Source organism: Poecilia reticulata, chromosome 2 (assembly GCF_904066995.2).
Source record: "Poecilia reticulata chromosome 2, P_reticulata-male-v2, whole genome shotgun sequence".
Classification (NCBI taxonomy): domain Eukaryota; kingdom Metazoa; phylum Chordata; class Actinopteri; order Cyprinodontiformes; family Poeciliidae; genus Poecilia; species Poecilia reticulata.
The window spans coordinates 24,685,654-24,710,527 of record NC_088831.1 but is presented as its reverse complement, the minus strand read 5'-3'; the positions used below and the strand labels follow the sequence as shown (position 1 = coordinate 24,710,527).

Here is a 24,874-nt window from a genome sequence, read left to right as displayed (position 1 = left end):
CTAATATCGGCAGCAGAAGTTGTGATCTTTTCATCATGTTTTTCTCTTTAAAAATAAATAACATTTTCCTTTCCTGTTTGGAAATAGTTTTAACTGCCTTAATTTTGTAATAGAATAGAAATACCCATTATTGTCCAACAGTGGGGAAATTCCGGGTCATGGTTAAACATGACCCTTTACATTTTCTTTACATTTTAAATGGTCCTTGTTAAATGTGGGTACCACATAGTATTTTAAAAACAACAAATATTAGTTTTTAAAATGATTTGTTGTGTGCCCAAACATCCATAGTTGCCCTGAGTCACTGCATTGGGGAAACTGGTATGGAAGAATATATATTTACTTCATATTCCATGTTGTGGAAAAAACAAAACTGTAACTAACTCAGAAAAGAAGTCATGTTTTTTTTTTTTCCTCATTTATTTCAAACAATCGTAAGTGTAACAATTTAATGTTTGGACTTGTGAAAAATTGTGATCCATAAAAATGAGTAAGAAATTACAAAAAAAAAAAAAAAAACTTCAACAAAGCACACCAAAAATAACGACTAGGAAACGTGCTTATAAAAGGTTTGTCAATTTTAGACGGACTTTTTTGTTTTTTTAAATATTCCAATAACGCAAAACAAGGGTTAATTTTGAGAGAAATAACTTGGAAGCTTTCGTATTGGGATTGCTTTAAATAAGACTTTTAAAGGTGTATTTAAAAGTCGGAAAAAGTCAAAGTGTAGTCAGTGTCGACGTCATCTCCACAAGTCACGTGACGTAAGTCGCCATTTTGGATATCCTTTGGATACCTTTTCTGTTGTTTAACAGCACGCGTGGAAAGGTAAAGAACAAGTCTCTAAGGAAGACGAAATGGCTTGTTGTGTCGCTGTCGGTTGCTCTAATCGGTCAATCAGAAAAGATTTGTCATTTTACCGCTTTCCTAAAGACCCAGAGAGGAGAACTTTATGGGTGCAAGCTGTGTGCCGCCGAAACTGGAATCCCACCGACTACTCCAGAATATGCAGTAAACATTTCATTTCGGGTAAATATTCCAGTCTATGTGTGTATTATTGTTTTATTGCTGAATTGATTTAGTTAACTTGCTGACTTATAATTTTCTCTACACACTGCTTTCACTAACCGCGCGGGTTACGGGTGTTGTGTCGAGTCTGGTACCACCGTCTAGTTGCCTCCTCACCAGTTCTGCACTGCTCTCACTCCATGGCGCCTCTGCACCGCGTTTTATGCTCATGGGCGGCAACCTCACGTTGTACACTGTGTACACTAGGGTATTTATAGGAATATTTAAACAAATGTTCTTGCCATCAAATGTCAGTACAATATTGTGCTGTACTTCTTTGAATTACTGATCAGTTTTACGTTCAAAACTCGCACTTAATACAATCTCCCATTACACATTTTAAAATGCTGTAAAATAATATAAATTTACTATACTAAAATTTGTGCACGTTTTTATATAGCACATATGTTTTAATTCTGACACGCTTCTGCAGCATCATTCTTAAATATTCAAGTTAATTACTGATGATGCAAAATTTTGCAAATAAAGTCCTATTTGTCTTTAGATGCACCTTCATTAACAGTCCATTTGTGTTGGGATCAGAGGTATGGAATTTGTCTTTATATCAAAATAGTCTGTAAGTGCACCAAAGAGTAAGTAATTTCTCAGCCAAAACAAAAAGTAGGTCAAGCTGTGGACTTCACTTTCAGTTCGAAGCATTCACCAACCCGAGTTAAGGGACTCATCTGTCAGACAGCATAATGTAACACTAGATTAGGTAATATTTAGTCATTGCTGTTGTATGAATCGACTTTGTTTAGCACTAACTCTGTTTTATTTGAAAGCTCAGAGAGATGCAGATAGAGAAATACTGAGAATTTTTGAGAGGAAAAAAAGAAAAAAACTGTTGTACATTGTAAAGTTATACTGTCCCAAACTTTGCAATATAACTTCCCCAAACTGTAGATTTTGCTTCCAATAGTTAAGATAAAGACCTTGTTAAATTTTTAAGCAGTTGTTTCATTTTTTACTATTTACATCATTTAAAATAGTGACTCACATAAAACAGTGGTGTTTTTATAATTTATAAAAACCAATGCACAACACTAAGACCTCCTAGAAATGGCCAAGAATCTTATTTTATGGCATTCCGAAAAATAACAAAAAAAACTCTTGCTGAGATGTTTGAAAAACTTAAGCATTTCGGAGTTTTCTCAATGTGGATAATTCAGTGTATAGACTTGCTTGAATGCACCCTTACTACATCATTGTAAATGTGTAGAACCACAAGTAGTGGGTAAACATGTCTTTGCAGGAAAACCCGGTTTCAACAAATAAAAAATTGGGATCTAATAAATTCTTAAGGTTTGTGGCATGCAAAACTCAAACCCTGCCAATCCTGATTAGTGGTATTTTAACGAATGAGTAGATTGGACGATACTTTTGATTGTGTCCACAAATGCTTAATTCCTGCCATCACTTGCAGGGCAAAAAAGCAACAACCCGCTGTCTCCAGATTATGTACCCTCTATTTTTGCGTATACCCCAACTGCTGAAAGGAGAGCCAAAAAAAGAGAAGCAGGGGACAGCGAGGAACCTACAAAGAAGAGTCGCACCAAATCTAATCAGGTACGGGAAATGCATCAGATATAAAAGTTTGATTGAAAATCGTCACTATAAGTTATAAAAAATGTCTAACTGCTGGTGTTACATTTCAGACTGAAATAATAAGTGCTGCAACTGCACTGCTGGATCTCTCTGGGACTGGGCCAAACAGTGGGACAGCGGATGACGTTGACCTGTACGAAGAAGAGGTTGGTCAAGCAGATCTGCGTGGGGAAGAGGAAGAAGAAACGGGAGTGGAAGCTCAGACTGACATGAGCGGTGAAGATATCGACAGTTTGTCATCCGCAGTTCAAAAGTTGACTTCAGACAAAGAACTGCTGACTGATCAGCTAAAAGTCATGGACCTCACTGAGGAATCATTTAAAGATAATGATGAAAAAACAAAGGTTTACACAGGTTTACCGACATTTGTCTCATTAATGGCCGTCATGGATTTGATCATGCCTTGTTTACGGAAACCAAACTCGGCCTTATCGCCGTTTCACAAATGCTTATTGACATTAATGAAGCTAAGACTTAATGTCAGTATGCTATATCTATCATATGTTTTCAGAGTTCACTACAGCACAGTTGCAAAAACATTTTCTGACGTGATCACCTTTTTAAATATCAAATTAGTTCCTTCTACTGTATTTTGGCCTGAACGAGATGAGGTAAGAAGTACAATGCCCCAACTTTTTAAAGCTACGTATCCTGATTGTGTTTCGATACTGGACTGTTTTGAGGTATTGACCGAAGGACCGTCATACCTTGAAACCAAAACCATAAACAGTTCACACTACAAAAGTCACAATACAATGAAGTATTTAATTTCAGTGACACCACAAGGTTTCATTAATTTTATATCCAAAGGATGGGCTGGCCGTACGTCCGATCGGCTGCTGACGGAGAGCTGCGGCTACCTGAACAATCTTGCTCCAGGAGATGCTGTTCTAGCAAACAAAGGGTTTAGTATTGAAGATATTGTTGCACTGCGTGGCGCGAAGTTGGTAGTTCCTGTCATCACAAAAGGTGTCAAACAGCTGCCGCACGGGGAAATCACAGAAGGCAAAAAACTTTTATCAGTTAGAATAAATATGGACCGAGCTCTGGGCAACCTAAAGCAAAAATACCCAATTTTACAGAGCACCTTTCCTATCAAGTTCTTACTCACGGATCAAACAGCAAAGATGTCGACGCTTGACAAAATTATGAGAGTCACTTGTGGTCTCTGCAATATATGTGACTCTGTGATGCCATGTAATTAGACTGACCCCAGATTTTCTGAGTTGGTACTTGGCAAAGGATTCTTTAGGTATGCTACATCTCAATGATCCCTGCATCACAGTGATGTGAACATGCCTGTCAAGTTCTGGACTTGAGAATACGGGAAATGTCGCCAAACTGACGTAAGAGCGTATTATGATTTAAGGCAGGGGTCCCCAAACTTTTTCCTGTGAGGGCCACATGACGTTTCCCTTCTCTGGTGGGGGGCTGGAGTCAGTTTGTAACAGAAAAAGTGTAATGATGGCAGGAGTGCCTAAATGTAAAAAATTGTTTTCCAGAAAGCACAATCAAATAACCCTCTCTGGGTTCTTCACAGAAAAAATCCAGGAAATAACACTATTTATTAAATAAATGCGGACTATAAGCCGCGCCGGGCTATATGCCGCAGATATCTCTGCCGCTATTGGTTTTCCACAACGATGTAGCAGCAGCAGAGGGGGGGTGGACACCCAAAATTTTGAGTCATAACAGGTCAATCGAATATCACATTTTCTACGGTTGAAAAAGAAAAGTTGCCAAGTGTAGATTTAACTGAACTGATTACGGTAGTTTCCGAAGGGTAACTAACAGTAAAAGCTTAGGAAAAAAGTAGCGGCTTATAGTCCGGAAAATACGGTATATGAAAAAAAATCTAAATGCTCTCTGGTATAGTTCAGGGGGCCGGACCAAATGTGGCTCTGGCCTGCGGGCCATAGTTTGGGGACCACTTATTTAAGGGAAAATAATACGGGAGCACGGCAGGAAAGGGGGATAAAAACTCTAGGGCAGGGGTGTCAAACTCCAGTCCTCGAGGGCCGGTGTCCTGCAACTTTTAGAAGTGCCTCTGCTGCACCACACCTGAATAGAATAATTAAGTAATTAGCAAGGCTCTGGAGAACTGAGGAGGTAATTAAGCCATTTGATTCAGGTGTTTTGTACCTGTGGCACATCTAAAAACTGCAGGACAGCGGCCCTTCAGGACTGGAGTTTGACACCCCTGCTCTAGGGTCTCGGCCAAAATGGGAGACTTGACAGGCGTGGATGTGAACATATTCATACACCTTGAATTTTTTTTACGTTTAAATCAAGCTGGAACCACAAATATGGATTTATGTCAGTGTTTTTTTTTTCTTTGTACTGAGGCGACAATGGATCAGGAGGTAGGAGTTTAGTTGTAACCGATAGGATGCAGTTTCAATTCCCTGCTCCATTTGTCATGGCCATCTTCTGTAGCTACCACGTAGCTCACCACCATCAGAGAGTGACTGAACGTTGTGCGAAGCGTTTTGTGGTCTTCTGGATTAGTTTAAAGTGCTATACAATTATACGTCATTTACCATTCAGTCTTTGGAACTTGCACTGTGCTCAGGTCACAGCCAATAGAGATGGGATATCTTAAGCAGCTGGTCGTTGTGGAAACATCATGTGAAGCATCATTATTTTTCTCCCTTGTTTTCTGCTTTACCCTCTTTCTCACCATTCCAGGTTTTTTTCTAGGTCTACTCCTGATTGAGGCTCATTTAAAAAAAACGTGTGCCTGTTAGATCCTGCACCTTGTTGTTAATGAACAGAGCACAGTTCCCTCTGCTTTTCTTTTCAGGGTTGTTTACAGTAAATGCCTCATTCTGCTTGAAAGCAAACATAGTCGCTGTTTTTATCAGCTGGATCATCCGTGTTTGCCAAACTTGGACAATTTGCTCCTCACTTAGGAATAAGTCAGCTTTTTTGTCCAGGATTGTGTGCAGACACAAGTAATTTGTATTTTTTAAGGCTATGTTATATTCCACTGAGGCCTGAATAATTTAATGATATAAAACATTACGTCTGTTTACTTGGAATTATTTTTACTTTCTTTGACTTTATTAATGTAGGTTTGGAGCTTGAGTACTGTATTAAAAATGTTGAATTTTCCCATTTTTTTCATGTATGCGAACAAACTGTATTTTTAACATTCTTTTGTTTTTTTTTAAACTGTTGCAGGCCTATTGCTCTATCAGTGGATCATCTTAATTGTGCTCTGCTTCCGTAAATATAAATCTTATTTGTATTTGATCTCGGATTCATTGCTTTGAGAAGTTAAAATTTTTTGTTGTCTTAGCTGAAATTGGAAAAAAAAAATAATTTTACCTATTGCTCAGTGTTCGGTTCTATATTTAAATCATATTTAGGTTTTGTAGCTGTAGTAAGGTCTTCCAAACAATTGGACATTCAAAGCTCAGTAGTGGCAGCGTTAATCTATGCAGCTACAACAGAGCTGAGAAAACCCTTGATCATTTTTAATTTAGTGGTGTAAAGCAACAGTTCCTCTCTGAACTTTACTCTAGTTTAGTTCAAAGCTAGACAGTCAGTAGTATTTTTTTTTATTTATTTTACTGATAAAAGTTTTAAGTTTATATGTGCTGGATATTATTGCCAGCTCAGAAATGTGTAGACTTGAGCAGATTGCCTCTTCTGTTTTAATAAATTACTATTTTTAAGCTATGCTCCTATCTAACAATGTTATTTTCATTTTTATTAAAATTCTAAAAAGGGAACCTTATTATTTCTTCTAGATGTCAATAAAATGCAGGCCAAGATTTTTAGTTGTCTGGACCTTGAGTGCTTGATAAGTAATAGCTAAGATAAATAGGAGAGCTCAGTGTTGGGGGTGTCTAGTCTGCAGGGCCCCACTAGCTGACTGATGAGGTTATATATGGCAAAGTTCTATTTTGAGAAAGGTGAAGTTCTAGGAATTATGTAGTCTGGCAGTTGGAAACTTCCTGCTACGTGAAGCAGCTATGTAATACTATGATTCAGCAGGGGTAGCTTGTAAACAGAAAACCTGTTTACTGTTTACAAGCTCATACTCGATACTCATAGGCCTTAAACACGGCTTTCATTAAAAACTATCCTCAGGAATTACAACCAACGGGAGCCCAGAGGAGCTGTGCCACAGAGGCTGGAAACATTCCTCATATTGCCATGGGAAACACTTCCATTTAACAGCTCCTGTTCTGTTGGAGAAAAGGCGGAGCTCTGTCCTGTCATTTGGTTCTATGGCAAGGTGATTTATAATTTAACGCCAAAAAATGTCAACTTTCTAAAATGTTTAAAAAAAAAAAAGCAAGACAGATAACTTAAATTTTCTCGTTTAACAAGACTTTCGAATTATGATGTTAATCATACTACATGATTTTATTTTTGAAATCTAAAACTTAATTTAGATATTGTATTTAAATAGAAATGTAAGGACATCCTGTCATAAGCAACCAAGCAGCATTTTCAGAGTATTGCCATGTATTTGGAGTGATAACAAGAAGCAGTTTATTTCAGAATACAAAAAGTAAATACAAATGTATTGGCTGCCACATCAGAATAGGCTGGACTCATCGACCACTAGGAGAGCACCAAAATCCTTAAGATCAACTCTAATAACGACCTCTGGAGGACACACAATCTTTGTTGCTGGACACCATCCAGTAGCTGGAAAATCAAGAGTGACATTCATCCAACTTACAAATATCTGGGCATTGTTATAGATTCTGTGTGCTTTTTTTTCTATCTCTTTTTTCCTCTTTTATCTGCTTACATGCTGCAGCTTGCATAATCATGTTTATGTGTGACTGCCGCCAGGCATACGTTAACAGACTGAAACTGATTAGACTAGCCTTTAGAGAGAGTACAGATTGCAGAGAATAATAAAACAATCTTTGCCTCACTTGGTTGCATCCCTAAGGTGTGCTAAGGTGTCCAGCGCTGGACGGTGAATGTCACGCTGTATCTGTTCCATTTGTATGCCATACATGGCTTGCAACATCTGATCATATTTCGGCACTAAAGCCTGTTTTTATATATAGCCAAATCTCATTATTTCTCAAGGTAATTTACCCTGAGGGGTTCTGGTCAAGTCTCGAAACTGGATAACAAACCTGGGTGGTGCACGGACACAAAATTGAATGAACTCCAAGAGCATCCAAAGAGCTGACTTTTCATTTCCAAAGTGAAACCTGGAGGACCAAGCAAAACCTCAAATAGAACAACCACGACACATCAGGAACTACAAATTGAAGAGGTACTGGCAAATATGGAGGGCGTTGTACGACCGGGTGTCAGGGCCATACTAATAAAAAATAAAATTATGAGCCTAAACTCTGTGTTACAAGAATGAAGTTGTATGAGTGAATATAATATCACAACATCAAAGTCAATATCATGAGAATAAAGCCACAATATTGCAAGAATAAAAATTAAGTAGTGCAAAAACTCATATTTTGATAAAAAAAAGTCATAACTTTACGAACAAATAAAGCAGTTATGACTATTCTCGTACATTACTCTTGTAATGTGATGACTTTATTATTATTATTAATCTTTTTTAAACATTTTCTTAGTGTGGCCCTAATTTGACCTTAAAAAAAGTTAGTTTGGTGTCCTTTTGAATAGATGTTACAACGGTCTGCCATACCCCCACCCGCTTCCCCAGCACATGGGATGGCTGGGAGGTGCTTCAGCGCGCACAGCCGCTCCGCCTCCAAGGCGTTTGGGAAGAAAGGATCACAATCAAGGGACTGTTCTTGAAGACGATTTACCAGCATCAATATATTGATCGTATGTACGGGATTGATACAACCTCACAAGTCCGCGCGCTTTAGGATTTCAGGATCTGTATGGCGTAAACGCGCCGCGGTCTGTGCGCTCTGGAGGGACGTTCAGCGCGTCAGAAAATCAAGTTCTACCAAACGCCTTGTGTTTACACAGGAACCATCCAAAGCCACGTTTTAGCAGGCAATCTTCAACGAAGTGCAGCACACAGTGCAGAAAACTTTTAGCTGTTTACCTCAACAGTGGAGTGGAGCAGTGAATCAGACTGCACGTATGCGATTACTTTAAATCCCTTGAGGTAAAAAAAAAAAAAAAGAAAAGAAAAAAAAAAAGAGTGGATCGGATACACTTTTGACATTTGGATAACATGGAGAATTGCAGCTGATCGAGCACATGTTGTGCATGTAGCAGAGCCCCGTTGTTGTTGTTGTTGCAAGAGCATAGAGTGTGGATGTGAACATGGAAATTGCTACAAAGTAAACCCGACGTCGTGTGGACTGGGCTTGCAGGGAATGGTCCATCGGGGATATTTTGGAAAGTGTTTTTAGTTCCCCGTCGCTGTCTCGCTAGTTTTGGACGGAAGAGTCTGCTGGGGTCGACATGGAGAGCCAGGAGGAGAAGGAGAGCAGGACGGACAAGCGCGTCGCCCTGACTTACGTCGGCTGGTGCTCGCTGGACAGGCGGACGACTCTGCCCATGCTGCCGTGGCTGGTGGCCGAGATCCGCAGGAGGAGCGAGAGGGGCGACTGCGGCCCCGTCATGCAGCCCAGAGAAGTTCAGCTGCTGCTCAACCCCCCCTTCGTCCGCTGCGTCCCCACAAACAGCAGCAACTCGTCGGTCTTCATCTTCGAGCACAAAGCTCAGCTGATCTCGCGCTTCATCCACAACAGCAATGACCTCACTTGTTTTTCCTATCTGCTGCGGGGCCAGCCGGACAACCCGGAGTCCGAGATGTCCTGTCACGTCTTCAAGGCCTGCGACCCGAACCAGGTAGGCGTGCTGAAGTTTAGGCACACAAGCCAGTGGCGACCCTTGCACGAATGACGCCCTGGGCGAGCCACTCCATATGCAACCCCCATTTTTCATCCTTTGGTGGTTAAATACACCTGATTTTGTTGTTAATATGTAGAACTAATTTAGACATGAGTCAATGTTGTGTTCCAGTAATACATAAATATTTAATCTATGTGTACACCAATGAGTTAGTTCATTCTGAATTGCCACAGCTCGTAGCGTTCAAGACAACTGGTGACATCTGGGAGGGGATATTCCAGATGTTTAATTGACTGAGCTTAAAAACAACCACAGATAATTGGTTATTATTTGCTAAGATATATTTGTGATCAAGCTGAGGTCAATCACAAAGAAAAGTTTTTTTGTCATAGCATCAGATTGTAACAACAAACATTTAAACATTTACATTTCTAACTAATTATAATATTTTATTGTATCTATGCTAAAATGTCAAATCAAATTCAATGTAATCCTTATTCTTAAATACATTTTAGATTTGTGTTAAAATGTAGATTTTTACAGAAGGCTTCCCAATGGTTTGTGGAGGGAAGGGGCTAAGTAGTGGCTTAGTTTGCTTATGCTTTGGGCCAGGTCTGCCTGTAGTTTAATTTTTTCCCATGTCTCCTTCAGAAACATAATCTTCATCAAACGATAAAAAAAGTCTCCAGAAATTCTGAAAAGTACAAATGAAAATTATAATCATATCAATGTTTGGAAAAAGTGTTAGTATTTACAGGTAAGTACTGATAAATAACTGTAATGATGATCAAATGTTGTACTTTACTTATTGGAAACAGCACATGACAGTAGAGGCTGTAGACTGATGAATAGATGTACGTTAGATATCACAAGATAAAGTACATAAAGTGTAGTTTGTTTCCAAAAGTAATATGTCAATTGTAGCTATTATCTGTAATTTGCAGTCAAACACTCTACTCTCTTAAAAAGTCGAGTTTATTAAAACGGAAAAAAAAAAATCTATCATAATTCATAATTTTCCAAACATAAGACAAGGAAGCGGGGATTACCATGGGGCGACAGACTTTGCCTTTTAATCTCACACAAACACAGTATTATTTTAGCCTTTACTCCAAACTTGTTTATCTTACTATTAAGTATTTAGGTCACTGGTTGGAGGGGATAATATTTGGCAGTTAATCCATTCACTGTCCTTTTTCTGTTTAGGAATCTCCTTAAGGTCAAAATAAAATGACATAAGATAAATGTGCATACACAAAATTCTTTAAAGAATTTGCCTGGATTGCCTTTTTACACAAAACAATTCTTACAGTATTTTGTCATTTTCTTTACACTTCATAGGTGCTTTTAGATAGCAATAGATATTTTTTATTTATTTATTTATTTTTTGCCACAAATCAGATTCCAACCTAATGAACTTCCTACTGCGTTTGCTGACAAATCCTCACTGTAATCCTTCACAGTCTTGAGATGCATAGTTTTCCAACTCCTTCTGGGTTATTGATGTCAATTGATAGTAACTGGGAAGCATTGTATCAAAAATTGATAGTAATTGAGCAATAAAATACATACGTCTGAGAAAAGTGTGGGTATGTTGATGAATATAAAACTGTTTTGCTAGACGCACGCATTTCAGACATTACAGCTCTCACTTCTCGTTTTTGGGATGACTTCATGTGATGCAAAACTCACTTGTAGGTCAGCTGTTTTTTTAAGCTTAACTGTAAGTGCCACAATAAGCACTAACTTAAGAATTCATACCCCCTTTTTTTTGTTTGCCACGTTTTGACTTTGACTTTGTCTGCACTTTTGGGTCAATCTGACACATAAATAAGCTTCGCTCTCAACCATTTCAGTGTAGCTTTTGCTGTGTATCTAGAATTTTTGAAAAAAATATTTACGTGAACTTCTATCAAGAAATCTCTGCGACCTCTGATTTGTTTTCTCCAAGGAAACAAAATCCCCACCACCATAGTTCACAGGAGGTCTGTGATGTTTGCTTCGGTGGTTTGCATGTACAGCCAAAAAGTTTAATTTAGGTGTCATCTGACCAGAGTGGCTTCTTCCATATATTTGCTTGCATTCTACACAACTTCCGGCAATGTTTGCCTGCAAGCTGGATTTTTATGACTTGATTTTTAAGGAATTGCTTTTCTCTTGACACTCTTTCTTAAAGGTCATGTTTGTGGAATGGACAGCTAGAACTTGTCCTGGCAACAGATTCTCCCACCTGAGCTGTAAATCTCTGTAACTCCTCCAGAGTTACCTTGAGTCTCTTACCCGTTTTTTATTTGCATTTATGCTGAAGTTAAATTATACCCATTGCTAATTATCTGAACAGAACTTTTTAGTGGGATAAATAGAAATGCATCTTTGCAATGCAAATTGTACAAATGCAAATTTTTACATTACATATGATTTTCCTTATAACTCAGCTATGTGACAGTTTGGTGTTTAGTCCCAATGAAACACAGTGAGGCTCTCTGCATGTGGTATTTGTTGCAGATGTCAACATCCCATCACTTCTTGTAAAGTAACTCTTTGTTGTTGGTTTGTATTTTCCAAATTGGAGCTGTCACAATCGATGCAGATGAGACATTTCTCCTGAAATCTGAACAGGCACAATATTGAGTCAGCACATTTACATGCTGATCAGCATGCCAGTCTTGAGTAATAAACTGAAATGTTGAAAACATTACAAAAACCAGGAACGTGGGAGTTGGTGTTTGAAAAACCAATGTGCCGTCTTGCTGTCTTATCGGCGCTGAAAGGCCTCACCGTGTGGTTCAGTCACCCAAGCAGCATGTTGGGATTTTTGCCTGGCTGTAGATTAGCTGTAAAAAGGATGAAAAAAAAAATCACAAGCTTAATGAGCAATTTGCCAGTTTATTTTTGCACATCTAAACATCAGGATGCGCACATACGATTCCTTCCCAGCCGGCAACCCAATCTGAAGCTTCACACTCGCTCGTGTTTGTCTTGTTTCCCCAGTGACCCAGGGAAATACGCACAAATAATGTTCACAAACGGATATGCTCTGGTTTTGCGCTCATGTCAAGTGCGCCTGTGTTGTATCATGTTTCCAGTGGTATTTGGAGGGCCCGAGCACAGAGTCTGTTTTGCGCTCTAAAATAAGAGTAGAAGTACTTTGCGGCCTCTCAGCTGAAGTCTACAGTTGGAGAGTCGTCGTGGACATGCCTCAGTCACTATTACGCAACGAAAACTGGTCTGGCCGCATGCAACATATGAAAGGTGGACTACGTGTGATGGTCGGGTTTTTCTGCCCATGTGCCACCGTCATGCACAACGCCCTGCTGTGAGTGTATTGTTACTGATTCGATTATCTGCCAGGCGTATCCTCTGTTTGTTCAGAACCAGCTTCTTGTGCTTTCGGAAAGCTCCTGTTTGTCTCGGAAAAGTTCAAAGAAATATTGCTGCAGACTTTGAGCTGACAGAGTGGTAGCTGCTTCCAAATTTATTCTTAGCTGAGGACATGATGGGAACTCATTGTGTAAAGCCAGAGTCGGGAGTCCTTGCATGCATTAAATTGAAGGGAAAGGTTAAATAAAATAGGGAGAGGCCAGGCCTCCTGCACGGCCTGTGGCAAACTGCAAATCTGATTTTGCATGCATAAAGAAAAAGTTAAACATTCGGATGTGGCGTGAAAGCACGTTCTGTCTCTATACTTGGCTGGTCACGTGTCAAATCAGGTTAGACTTGAATTTCAACTTTAGCTCTCGTGTATAAAGTTAAGAGTTTATGTCCAACCATAAAATATTACATTTGGGGTGTTTCTTTAAGAGTTTTCTCACATCTACACATAGATTAACATCATAGTCAGAGTAGGACATTCCACTGAGTTTAACCTTTCACCTCCTCAGAATCTCTGCGATTTAGTGTGGAGCTTGAAGCCACAGTTACAAATCTAGCTTTGACTCTGTAATAGCGTGATCCCGTTATAAAGCCAACAACAGAGAACTTGAGCCTGCCCATCACGTAAACCACAAGCTCCTCTGCTTTTTAAGTTGCGATCAGAAGTGGACTGGCACCACTGGAATCTGTATTCTCCTGTGATATCCAGACAAAACGGAGGTGGATCTGAACAGTACCACGTGCCGTTGCACATAAGAAACACTGCACATAAGTGCACTGCATTGGCGAGTCGTATTTCACTGTAGATTACAGATTGAGCTCTGCCACTTCGTTTGCTTTAAACTAAGAGGCGGAGAGCAGCAAGTTGTTATAACCGGGCATGCTGCCTCTGTTTGAGAGGTGAAGATTCAAAAGGGCATCGCCCTACATTGGCTTATGTCGCTTTTTAGGTGTTTTTGTCATTAACGGGCATGGCAACGATTCTGTTGTGAAGTCAGATCAGAATAATTTATACAGTGTCTCTCAAAAGTGTGCAAAACCCTCTTAAAGTGGCAGGTTTTTGTAATGTCAAAATTCGGACTTCAATCACAAACACGGCTAAACATAATTATAGTTTAGCAGAGAACCGACAAATGGAGAAATATGTCTCCCTATTAATTTTGTTGTACTCTCACTGTTTTCTGCTTTTTATCCGCTGATATTTAAGAATGACAATTCATCCAGATTTTTATTTCTCCAAGAGTTACCTGTAGTCTACCTGACTGATTGGATTCATTAGGATTTATGGATAAAAATATCTGAATATCATCGGCATAAAGAGCTCAAGTCCATTATCAGAAGCCGTGAAAATATTGTTAGTAGATTTCACAAATTCTGCTTCAGTACTGTGATGAAGTCTGACGCCCGACTGAAGCGCTTCACGCAGGTCGTCGTGGGGTCATCACTGAACTTTATTTTAGGTAAATCAGATTAACTGTAACAGAGCAAAACTGAATGCTGAAACGGAATCAAAAGTGCTTGGCATTGTTGCAGTTTTTGTGACATGTTAAAAATCCAGATTTTCCCAACAGATAAACTTTTATTAATGGACCAAAGTAGCTAAAATGGGCCAACTCTCACAATTACTATTCTTTTTTTATTGAGACAATAACTGACGCACGCACAATGATTCATTTGGACATTAGTCACTTAAATTAGTCCAATACAGTAGTCTTTTATTCATTTTTAAATCACTATCAATCAGAACAAGTAGTTTGCCTAATTTTCTTAACTGAATTTAGTTGTGCATTTTGTTCCTATAAATGTTTCCATAGGGTTAGAAAATGAAGGCGATAGCTGTCTGTCGCAATATTTAACTCCTAATATTTATACAACTACATTAGTTGATGACAACAAAAAAAAAACTGTTTTGTTTTACACCCATCTTTGTGGATTATGTTGTAATCTTCCACCTCCTGCTAAGGTGACGTAAGGGCCTTTCTGTTTTATGTTGGGACATGAATGTTGTTAAATTCGGCTGCCCAGTTTATCTTCTTTGGTAACCTTTGACATTTCAAACAGAGTCTTCAGTCTTGTGGATTCAGGAAAGAGGAGTTAAAAAGTAATTAATATAATTAATAATTACAAGTAATTCTGCTTGTAATAATGTGAAACTGTGGCTGAAAGTGAGAGGTGAATTGACCTTTGTATAAAGATGTCCACTGATGTCTAACTGTGTTAGTGTTGAAAGCTTGCTGGGGTTAATGAAATGAGTTAACCAACCTTGACTTTTAACTTTGCAAACATGACAGGGTCCGTGGACTCAAAACGCAGCATATTTTCAGCAGTAAAGATGAGCGCTGTCTGACAAAATACTGTAAAAAAATAAAAAACATCCTTTGAAGAAAATGTTGGTACTCCTTCGCCAGCTGAAACAACAGTGAGAAATATGGGGACCAAACAAAGTCTTGGAAAATTTGATTATTTCAGGTCATGGTTAATAAAGGATCTCCTTCAAGCTATTGAATACATTGGTTCTGCAATTAGACTTGGTGTTTATTGAATAAAGCATGGCATGATGTAGTGTTTTATGTTTGCAGCTCGGTTGTAAAATATGCAAAGAACCATGTTTTTTTTCCTTTTTTTAAGTTTAGTTAGCTTTTATTGCTCGTTTTGAACTGCTGATTGAATGTTTGTTCTTGAGATAGAGAAGTACATCTGCAGAATAGGGAACAGTTTAGTCTTTCTTTGTGGCATGAAGGTTGCAGCCTTGCCTCCCTTTTAATATACACAAAACTTAAATACAAGTTTCTTAATTATCCTGGATCTTAAATACAGTTGAAAATAGATACGTTTTTTTTTACTTCTTTTATTCCCAGTTTTAACAAGGACTTCTTGTTTGAAACGTTTAGGAGACACAAAGTCCGAGTGTCTATTTTTTTTTTTCATGCATATTGTGTATCAGCCCAGTGGTAACCTATATTTTTATAAGAAATCCAACTTGGCTTGCCTGCAGAAACCATAGATCAGTGTGTAAATGATCTCATATTATTACGACTGTCTGTGGGGAGGTCATAGTATTTCACCCCGCAATCCATCAGCTCACGTAATGTTTGCTTTTCTCCTGGACTATAAAAGCTGAGATTCACTGCTGGCATTTATGTTGACAGTCCTTGCTCACACCCAACATTGCTGTTATGGTTCCACAGATCCAGGCAGAAATGGGTGAAAGTTAAATCAGCATGACAATGAGTTATTATAGGGTTTACGTTTCAACCGATTTTAAATGTGGGGGTGGGGGGAGCCAATTCTGTCTTGGTCGGTCTCCTACCTGGAACAAGCTGCTTTACAGACTATTTTGGGTAGGTTATAAATAATTGATAAGCCCAAATGGTGATATGGCGTCATCTTACTCATGCATAGTGAATAACTTTCTTAAAATCTTAAAATGGTCCAGTCATGTTCCCCTCGGGGTTTGCAGAAACGGCGCTGCTTTGATTGAAGCGAGGACTTTGAATCGATCGGATCCAGAGGTGTCTGCTGTCTGGTCTGCCAGACCAAAGGTTGCCATCTTCATCTCGTGTCTGCTTTTTTTTTTCCACCGTTGATGACCTGTGTCAGGAAATTGGCTTCCTCAGCCTCACAAGATGTCAAGGAATTATTACAAAGCGGCTTTGCAATCTGCTAGAAAGATAATTACAGACTTCTTTTGAGAAGATCACTTAGCAAGCATGTCCGTCCATCCTTAATTTTCTTCCTAGTTTCAATATCTTGTCACCAGCTTGGCACGGATCAGCTTTAGAATTTTTTTTTTTTTTAACCGTTGCAGCCGGATGTAAGGCACAAACTCCCTTTCCCTTCCTTGCAGGAAAATTGCAAGAAATCTTGTCAGGATTTCTTGATGTCCTAATAGGAAGTCGGTCAAATGTTTTGCAGGATGTTTTTGTTTCAATCCCAACCATCCTCTTCCTGTTTTCCTTCCATTTCACTGTGATGCGTCTTCTTCCACTAGTCTCACCTCTAATGCGTTGTAATACATTTACAGAGTGGACGAATCCACTGTCTTAGCTCTCAACATTGTATATTAGTTTTGTATTTGGTCAGTTTTCTCTTTATCTTGTACAGATATGAAGTAAAACAAATGTCTCTTACGTTTCTAGACATTCCTTATGAATTTCTCTCACAAAATTTATTCCTATTGGGTTTTTTTTTCTCCTGTATGAATGTTACCAGGCTGCACCGAGTGTATTGATAGCACGAACTCTTCCTCCAACACACTGCTGCACAAACAGGCTCACCTTCAGATCTCTGGTTTCTTCCAGCCCTCTGTTTTGTCTTCAGTCCAGTAACGTATTGATTTTTCCATGACTCCTTGTCTATTTCTTCTGGAGTTCAGTCTGTTTGTTTGAGCCTTGCTTTCCACCAAGGCCGTGGCGTTTTTTTTTGTCTTTTTTTTTTTATTGTGTTACATGAAGTTGGGTCATGTTAGTTATGCAGAATAATGTATGAAGTCAGGAAATGTCTTCAAAACATAGTTTTAGTGATTCACATTGACTTTGGTTTGTGTTTTATTCAGTAGAGAAAATATATGAATATAATTTCCCTATTTTTCATACAAGTGATCATCCAACGAAAGCAATTTTTTTAGGCTTTATTTAATTTCACTTTCAAACCTTTTTGCAGTGCGTTGGAAAGACATTTGTGTCTCTCAAATTTTTTATGTTTCAACCACAATTTTTATTCCTATTTTCTTGTGGTTTTATGAACTTTAATTTTATTTTTGAAGGTCTCCTCAGTCATTATCTGCTCTCATTCCACTGTATTTACTCACAGGTCCCAGAGGTAATCAGCAGCATTCGTCAAGTTTCCAAATCGGCTCTGAAGGAAGATGCCAAACCCAAACAGGAAGCCGATGAGGCGTTCTACAACTCCCAGAAGTTTGAAGTGCTTTACTGTGGCAAGGTAGTTCCCTGAAAAAACAAAAAACAAAACAAAAAACAGACGTACATTTTTTCATGTTTCATGTACTTCGGGTGAAAGTTGTCTATTTTTCCGATTTAAAAATCCAGGTTACTGTGGGTCACAAGAAAGCTTCGTCGACCCTCATTGATGACTGCGTGGAAAAATTTCGCCAACACGAGACTGAACGTAAGCGCCTGCGACTTCTCAACGGTCAGCGAGGGTCCACAGAAACCATCCCCGTGGATCTACTCATCGCTGGAGACGGAGACCCGCTTTCCACTGCCCTCAGCAGAACCACGGAGGAACCAGAAGCTCCTGGACTAGAAGACCTGATCACAGGTGAAGGGAAAAAAGAAAAAAACAATTAAAAGTTCAGTGCTGACAACCTCTGCCCTGCAAATCACATGTTTAAGAGAGAACTCCAAATTGGTTTGAAGTGGGATTCTGTAGGGTAGTTGTGAGATGGCAGTAACTTCACTGCAGCATGAAGTCAGTCAGACTCAGATTAGAGTTGCTGTGTTTTCAATCAAAGACGCCAAAAGGTCTAGCGCTCATGTGAACACATTTATTTTATATTTCTGCTAGGAAATACTTTTATCTCAAACAATTTCTCTGATTAATCACACTGAACATTTTCCATGTAGTTTACCACTGATATCTGGTCATGTGAGTCATCATAATTAACAGCCGCAGGCCGACGTGATGCCGGTGCTTTTCAGTATTTAGTTTTGAGCTGAAATCTAGTTTCGTAAACAAATAAATGTTTGCGTCAGTAAAATTCAGTCCGTGCAGATGAAGCTCACATTTGAGAATGAACTCCTGTGGGGACTGTTTTGATGTGGAGTGGCATTATCTTTTTCAGTTGTGGCTTTTGCTGCTTGGGAGGAGAACTGCAGCGAATTAGGACAAAAATAAACACAGGAAGATATTTTAAGACCATCAGTTTAGTCAGTTTGTTTTATTCTGAACATGTAAAAATAATTGGTAAGAATTACCTTATTGTGTAGGATGTGGAGTAATCTCATGTTTTCAGGATCCACAGTGTTGGCCGCCAGTATGTTTAGATGATCTCACTCTCATTTTGTGCCACAATGGTAATTGGTAAATTAACCAGATAGTTACACGATTCTATAGACGGGAGCTGGTTCGAAAACACTCCACTCATTTTCACTTTTAAAGAAACAGAAGATGGGACTGATGAAGAGAATCTAATAAAGTACTCAAGATGAAAATGCAGTACTTACACAGTCTGAGTCGCGTTCACTTAAAAAAAAAAAATTGCTGAGCACTTATCGTCAAATCAAGGCCAGGCGTTCCCATGCTAAAACAAATACTCTAACGGAAAAGAAACGTGTTCAAACACAGTGAAACCTGTCTGATTGGTTGCACATCAAGCCGTTCTTTGCAACAACCAGAAAAAAAATACCCAAGAGTAATATCTAAAGGCTAAAGAAAAACCTCTTCTTAATCTAAGCTATACGTCAAGTTGAAGGTTTTCTTTATCTGGTCCAGGTAAATGCCTGCCCAGCAGTGGCAGTCAGAGCAGTCTGCGAGGATCCTTCCCCGAGTGCATCCTGGAGGACTCTGGGTTTGAGGAACCTCAGGAGTTTCGCACACGCTGCAGCAGCCTGGCTGGAAGCCTGCAGAGGAAGCCGGGGGAGGGAGTCATCATGGGTCCCACGCGTCGCAGACACGCCAGCGCGCCCAACAACGTCCAGCCGTCCGATTCCGACAAGAACCGCACTATGCTGTTTCAGGTAAAGGATACAAAAATCGAAGAGAAGTTGCTTTGATTTGAATGATGTGTAAAAAAGCAATGCATCTTTGCAAAACAAACAAAAAAAATAAAGTATGTTGCTTGCAGTGTCCGTTCTTTGCGGATGAGTGTCTTGGAATATGTCGGCTGCGTCTCGTCATCGAGTCTCTCTGCATTCAGGCTGCTCGGCCTAACTCTACCGCCAAATCATTTCCACGCTCACGCGCCAGGCAGGTGTAGCGTACAGACTTGCCACTGTTCTCAGCAACATTTCTGCTCCTGTGTAAACTCAAAGCCTCTTTATTGAAAACATGTGGGACTGGAGTGCAAGCCAGCTGCCGTTCCTCAAACGCCGTGCCCGTTTCCTCATGAGGCTAATTTTAAAAACTAGAGCACGACGCTCAATATGATACTCCACACAGCGGTCAATTATTGGAAAAACCGTTGGCCGGCTGCGTCGTTGGCCTTGATTCGGAGTTGGCGCGAGCGTGTTTCTGCCCATCAACAAGCAATTTAGCATTATGTGATATTTTGATTTGGAGATCGTTTTACATGTCCTTAAAACCATAATCAGCCAACAGAAAAATTAATCCATACCCCTGGAAAGTTGTTTTACATGAGCTTTTATTTGACAGACTGGCACAAAGGTTTGCATAGCAGTGAAGTGGAAGGAAAAATGCTACATGGGTTTTAACATTTTTAGAAATACAAGTCACAAAACAGTGGTGTGCAGTGTCATTCTTTATCTCTGATATGCTTAAATAAAATCTGTGCAACCAATTGTGTTCAGAAATCACCTAGTTAATAATTACAGTTGCAATTTTCACTGTCGCAATTTTCTTTGGATAAAAATCTGACCAATGACCTTAATGTTTTTTGCTTAGCCCATTTCTAATTTGTCTGTTTTTCATGTTGACAGTCGAACCTGCATCTTTGATGCACTTTTTTTTTTCTAAAGCATCTTGAGATGTTTTGTTCGTTTTGCTTTATAGAGTGTATAGAGTTTATGTTAACTTTAATGGCCAATGTGCAATTCTTCTTTTGCCTTTTGACAACTTCCAGGACATTATTTTATTTGTTACAGCGGTGCTATTTCTAAAAATAAAAAAGTACTTGAAAATATTATTTGCACTTTAACCATGTTAATATAATTTCTTATTTGGAAGGCCATGAGCAGCAATTTCAACGTTTTTTGTGTGTAAGACAATGTTATGAGAAAAGCTTTTAAAAAATCTGCGACTTTGACTGCAACATTTTGTAAAAGTCAGTAATGTTAGGTTGCAGCAATCACGAAAAATATCGCAACATTCTGGAGGGACTGGCTATTGGCAGATTAAAGCACAATTGTACTTCGGATTGCATGCAGAACGACGTGTGTGTGTGGTGGCAAAAATAACGTTGCGTGTCACTCTGGAGGTGCCAGCCCCTTCTTGAAATATGGGGATGACAGCATTATGATGTGTGGATTCTTTAGCAGGTTACTAAATACAGAACAACCCCGGACGAAAACTTGTTGGAGGCTGCAATAGATTAGAAAGACTGGGGGAGAGGTTCACCCTCTAGTGAGATCACAACTGTAAACATGCAGCCAGGGCTGCGATGGAGTGATTCACCTCAAAGTATATTCATGTGATAGGATTAATAGGGAAACTTTTCATTCAGCCTGATTGAGTTTGAGCTCTTTTACAAAGACAAATGATTCTGGATGTGCAAAGCTGGCAGATATAACCCCAAGAGACTTGGAGAGAAAGCATGAGCTCGCTGGGCCATAAGGCAAAAACAGTTGTTGCAATGTTTTCCGTCCAGTTAACTTCCACGCCACGCTTTTCTGTTGGGCAATCAAAACCACAATAAAACACAGTGAAGTTAGGACTTGAATCAATAGCGTTCTGGGGCGTGAATATCTTTAAGTGCTTTAAACGAATCTGTATTTACATGTTTTGCACAGGTTGGGCGTTTTGAAGTGAACCTTATTAGTCCAGACAGTAAAACAGTGGTGCTGGAAAAGAACTTCAAAGATATCTCATCTTGCTGTCAGGTTGGTTCATTTTTTTGTCTTTCATTATTTACACTGGAAAGCCTAATTTTTTTTTTCTTCTTGCTGCTGCTCCAGGTTATGAACAGAGTAACTTAATGCAGTACGATGATCCAGGCCACAGATCAACATGGATTTTTTTGTTTGTCATTTAAACTGACAGTGAATTAACTTTTTATCTGTGAAATACTGTGGAAATGTGGCCCCTTTTTTCATATGTAATGCTGTTTGAATGCGTCGAAAGAGACTGCTATTCCGAGCTAATGGACTGCCTTGTGGTTTTGGTAACTTACTGATAAAATGGGACCATTATGCTTCACTCTGTACTGCAGTTGAGTGATCATTAGCTTATTCAGTACATACATTTCAAAGTTTTTTTTGTTTTCTAAAATGACTTTTCTTACTCGCCTCTGTCTTCAACAGGGCGTCAAGCAGACCGATCATTTTGGATTCATCTGCCGGGACCAGTTGGAGTCTGGTCCCAGTCAATACGTGTGCTACGTCTTCCAGTGCGCCAACGAGTCGTTGGTGAGTTGCACTGGGGGTGATGTCAGTGAAAATTACACCGGAGAACAAGAGGTGAAGAGCTTGTGTTTCTGTTTATGTATCAGGTTGACGAGGTGATGCTGACCCTGAAGCAGGCCTTCTCCACCGCCGCAGCCCTGCAAAGCAACAAGACCCCGGTGCAGCTTTGCGAAGCGTGCCCCATGCATGACCTGCACAAGCTCTGCGAGAGGATTGAGGGTAAGCACCCTCCCCACCCCCCGTGATCCGAGCAGCACGCACCCCATCACCCCGCTGCGCCCCCGACTCGTACTGATGATCAGTACGACAATGAGTCTGTTTCTCAGAGCGCCTTTTTCTCTCCGCAGGTCTTTATCCACCCCGAGCGAAACTAGCAATCCAAAAATATCTCTCCCTGTTGACCGATAATGAGCAGGCAGAGATTTTCGAGCGAGTTCAAGTAAGCGCACTCTCTCTCTCCTGTTGCCATAAGTGACACATTAATGGTTTTGGGTTGAGAGCTGTTCAGGTTTTCACAGCTTCCTTTTGCTAGCTTCAAAGCACACCGTCTCCTTGTTGTCGTCTTTTAAGGTGTGTGTGTGTGTTTCTCCAGAGACTGAAGCCTGGGTCTGACCAAGAGGAGAATGAGTTGGCGATTATGTATCTAAGGCAGCTCTGTGAAAGCAAGCAGAAATCTCATCTTCACATCGGAGAAACCCCTCAGGTATACTCTTCACCCTGAAGAGGATCTGAAAACTGTTATGGGAGTTTTATTTAAACCAGCGAACTTTACCCTCATTTATGCTTGTTAGCAATTTCTAACATTTTGTGTTCAAGGTTACTGATGATTCGAAGAAGGGCCGGTCTTCACTTAGGTGGACTGAGTGCTTGAATGGTTTTCAATGAGTCCAGTAAGCTGTGATATTTGAGAAGAAATTTATTATTTAGCATTGATATCATATATGTTTCTCTTTTTTTCTAAATTAAGACACAGAAAAGAAATGACATTTATTTAATCAAAGAACTTTTATCCCTAAACCAAACATTTCAGTCAGTTTCAATCTAACAAGTTGTGGTTTATTATATAGCATTGCATGTTTTTATTATATAATTGCTACTTTAACAACATTTAGAAATGTCATATTTCTCCAGCATAGTCCGTTACGAGAGCTAAAGCCACAATCCCAACTAAATATTCTTATCTGTTTTTTTTTTTTTGTTTGTTTGTTTTTTGTTTTTCCCCAAGTTGCCAAAAGTTCCCGGTGGCTAACAACCCATTTCATCCTTAAGTGCTTTTTGCATCAGTGTGTATCAGAGTAATCCCCTTTGTGGTATTTTTAAGTATTTTGAATTTATTTTTTACAAAAAAATATCTTAAATCGCCCTAAAATTTTTTGCTGAACTGCATGCTGGATTAAAACCAGAAATATCAAAACTAGATGCACACACACCAATTCAAGCTCTCTTCTTGATACCTTATGAAGCATCAACAACAACAAAGGTTTGTGTGTCAGACACGTAAAGCTTTATAAAGTATTGTTTGTTTTTTGTAATTTGATAAATTATTGAGATAATCAGAAAAATTTAATCATGAATTTTTTATTGCATTTTATTTTTATGATTTTGTGTGATAAATTATGACCCATAATAAAACTAACTTGCTGGCGAATACTACTTCCTGGAGTCACATAATGATATTTACTTTTCAGTAAAAATCACGAGTTGTGAAAGGAGATGTGAAATGTCCCATGGCAGACGTATCATTATTGTGCTTTACTTGTTCTTGGGTTCAAAAATATGAAATCCACAGATGCATAATGACTGGTACACAAAAACCTTTAAACGCGTTGTTTCGCTCTGAGATCAAGGATTTGAAAATATAGACTGGGATTTTTAATGAAATCTCCCACTAATTATCCTAATGCAGCAACGACACATAATTCTTTTAGGGAATCACTATAAAATCCACGGAAAGGTCTAACTGTGATCTATTTTTAATGTGTTTTTTTTTTAGATTCAGGCTTTTGTGTTTCACCAGTTTTGAGAGACGGAGTGATTTCACAGGGCTTACACTTTAAAAGTGTACTAAAAGCATTTCAGAGTCAGAGGAAACTTTGAGTATTCACAGAAGCTTAACAAGTAAACCTGAGAAATGTGTCCCAAAGAATCATTAACCATTAACACATTGCTTCTCAAAGGTTCCTTCAGTGATCCGTTAGGACTGTTTTTCTTTATACCACAGAACTGCACATTTAAAATAAAGAATTTGTTCCCTTTTCCTCAGCTGATTTCTGAAAAAAAGATGCAGATAATTTTAACATTACTTTTAAAGTTAATAGAAAATATGAGCTTTTGACGAGTTACGACTAAACTAGAATGCTGCAAATAATCTACCGATTTTAAACGTTTAGCACTGTCTTTCATCTAGACAAATCTTCCTGCTAAATGGAAGAAAAACAAAACAAAACACTACCTCCCTACATGGCGTCTTTTTCTAAGTTTATTTCCTGGTATTATTTTAGTTTTATCTGGTAAAATTAGTTTTATCTGCAGATGTTATTCCTGTCTGCAGTGGAAACAGATAGGAATAATACGAACTACGCAAAACTACTCCTGGTTCTTAGAAAAAGGGCCCTGCAGTGGAAACTCAAAAAGAGAGAGATGGGCAGATTTCCAGGAAATCTAACTCGTGACTATCTGTGTTTTTCACAGCTGATTTTTAGGTGTTTTTTTTTAAACGAAAGGGAAAAGTTCAGGGTAAATCCACTCATAGCTGTTCCACACAGGTGACTGACATCTTCCAGGAACAGATG

At 39.1% G+C, this 24,874-nt stretch overlaps 1 protein-coding gene and 1 long non-coding RNA gene across 4 annotated transcripts in view; both read left to right on the top strand.

Annotated features, from left to right (window-relative positions):
- Positions 1-778: 778 nt before the first annotated feature.
- Positions 779-6,360, top strand: LOC103479266 (uncharacterized). The gene is made up of 3 exons (XR_014085222.1): positions 779-1,029; positions 2,495-2,637; positions 2,727-6,360. It is a non-coding gene; the product is annotated as an uncharacterized LOC103479266 (long non-coding RNA).
- Positions 6,361-8,371: 2,011 nt separating this feature from the next.
- The window catches only part of tbc1d4 (TBC1 domain family, member 4), a 37,552-nt gene continuing 21,049 nt past the window's right edge, over positions 8,372-24,874 (top strand). For all 3 annotated transcript variants that reach the window (XM_081601270.1, XM_008433612.3, XM_008433579.3), the window contains exons 1-9: positions 8,372-9,450; positions 17,638-17,766; positions 17,874-18,105; positions 19,279-19,523; positions 21,471-21,560; positions 21,981-22,085; positions 22,169-22,301; positions 22,430-22,521; positions 22,675-22,785. In XM_081601270.1, the coding sequence (XP_081457396.1) occupies positions 9,061-9,450; positions 17,638-17,766; positions 17,874-18,105; positions 19,279-19,523; positions 21,471-21,560; positions 21,981-22,085; positions 22,169-22,301; positions 22,430-22,521; positions 22,675-22,785 (1,527 nt within the window). In that variant the 5' untranslated portion in view covers positions 8,372-9,060. The remainder of the gene's footprint in view (positions 9,451-17,637; positions 17,767-17,873; positions 18,106-19,278; positions 19,524-21,470; positions 21,561-21,980; positions 22,086-22,168; positions 22,302-22,429; positions 22,522-22,674; positions 22,786-24,874) is intronic.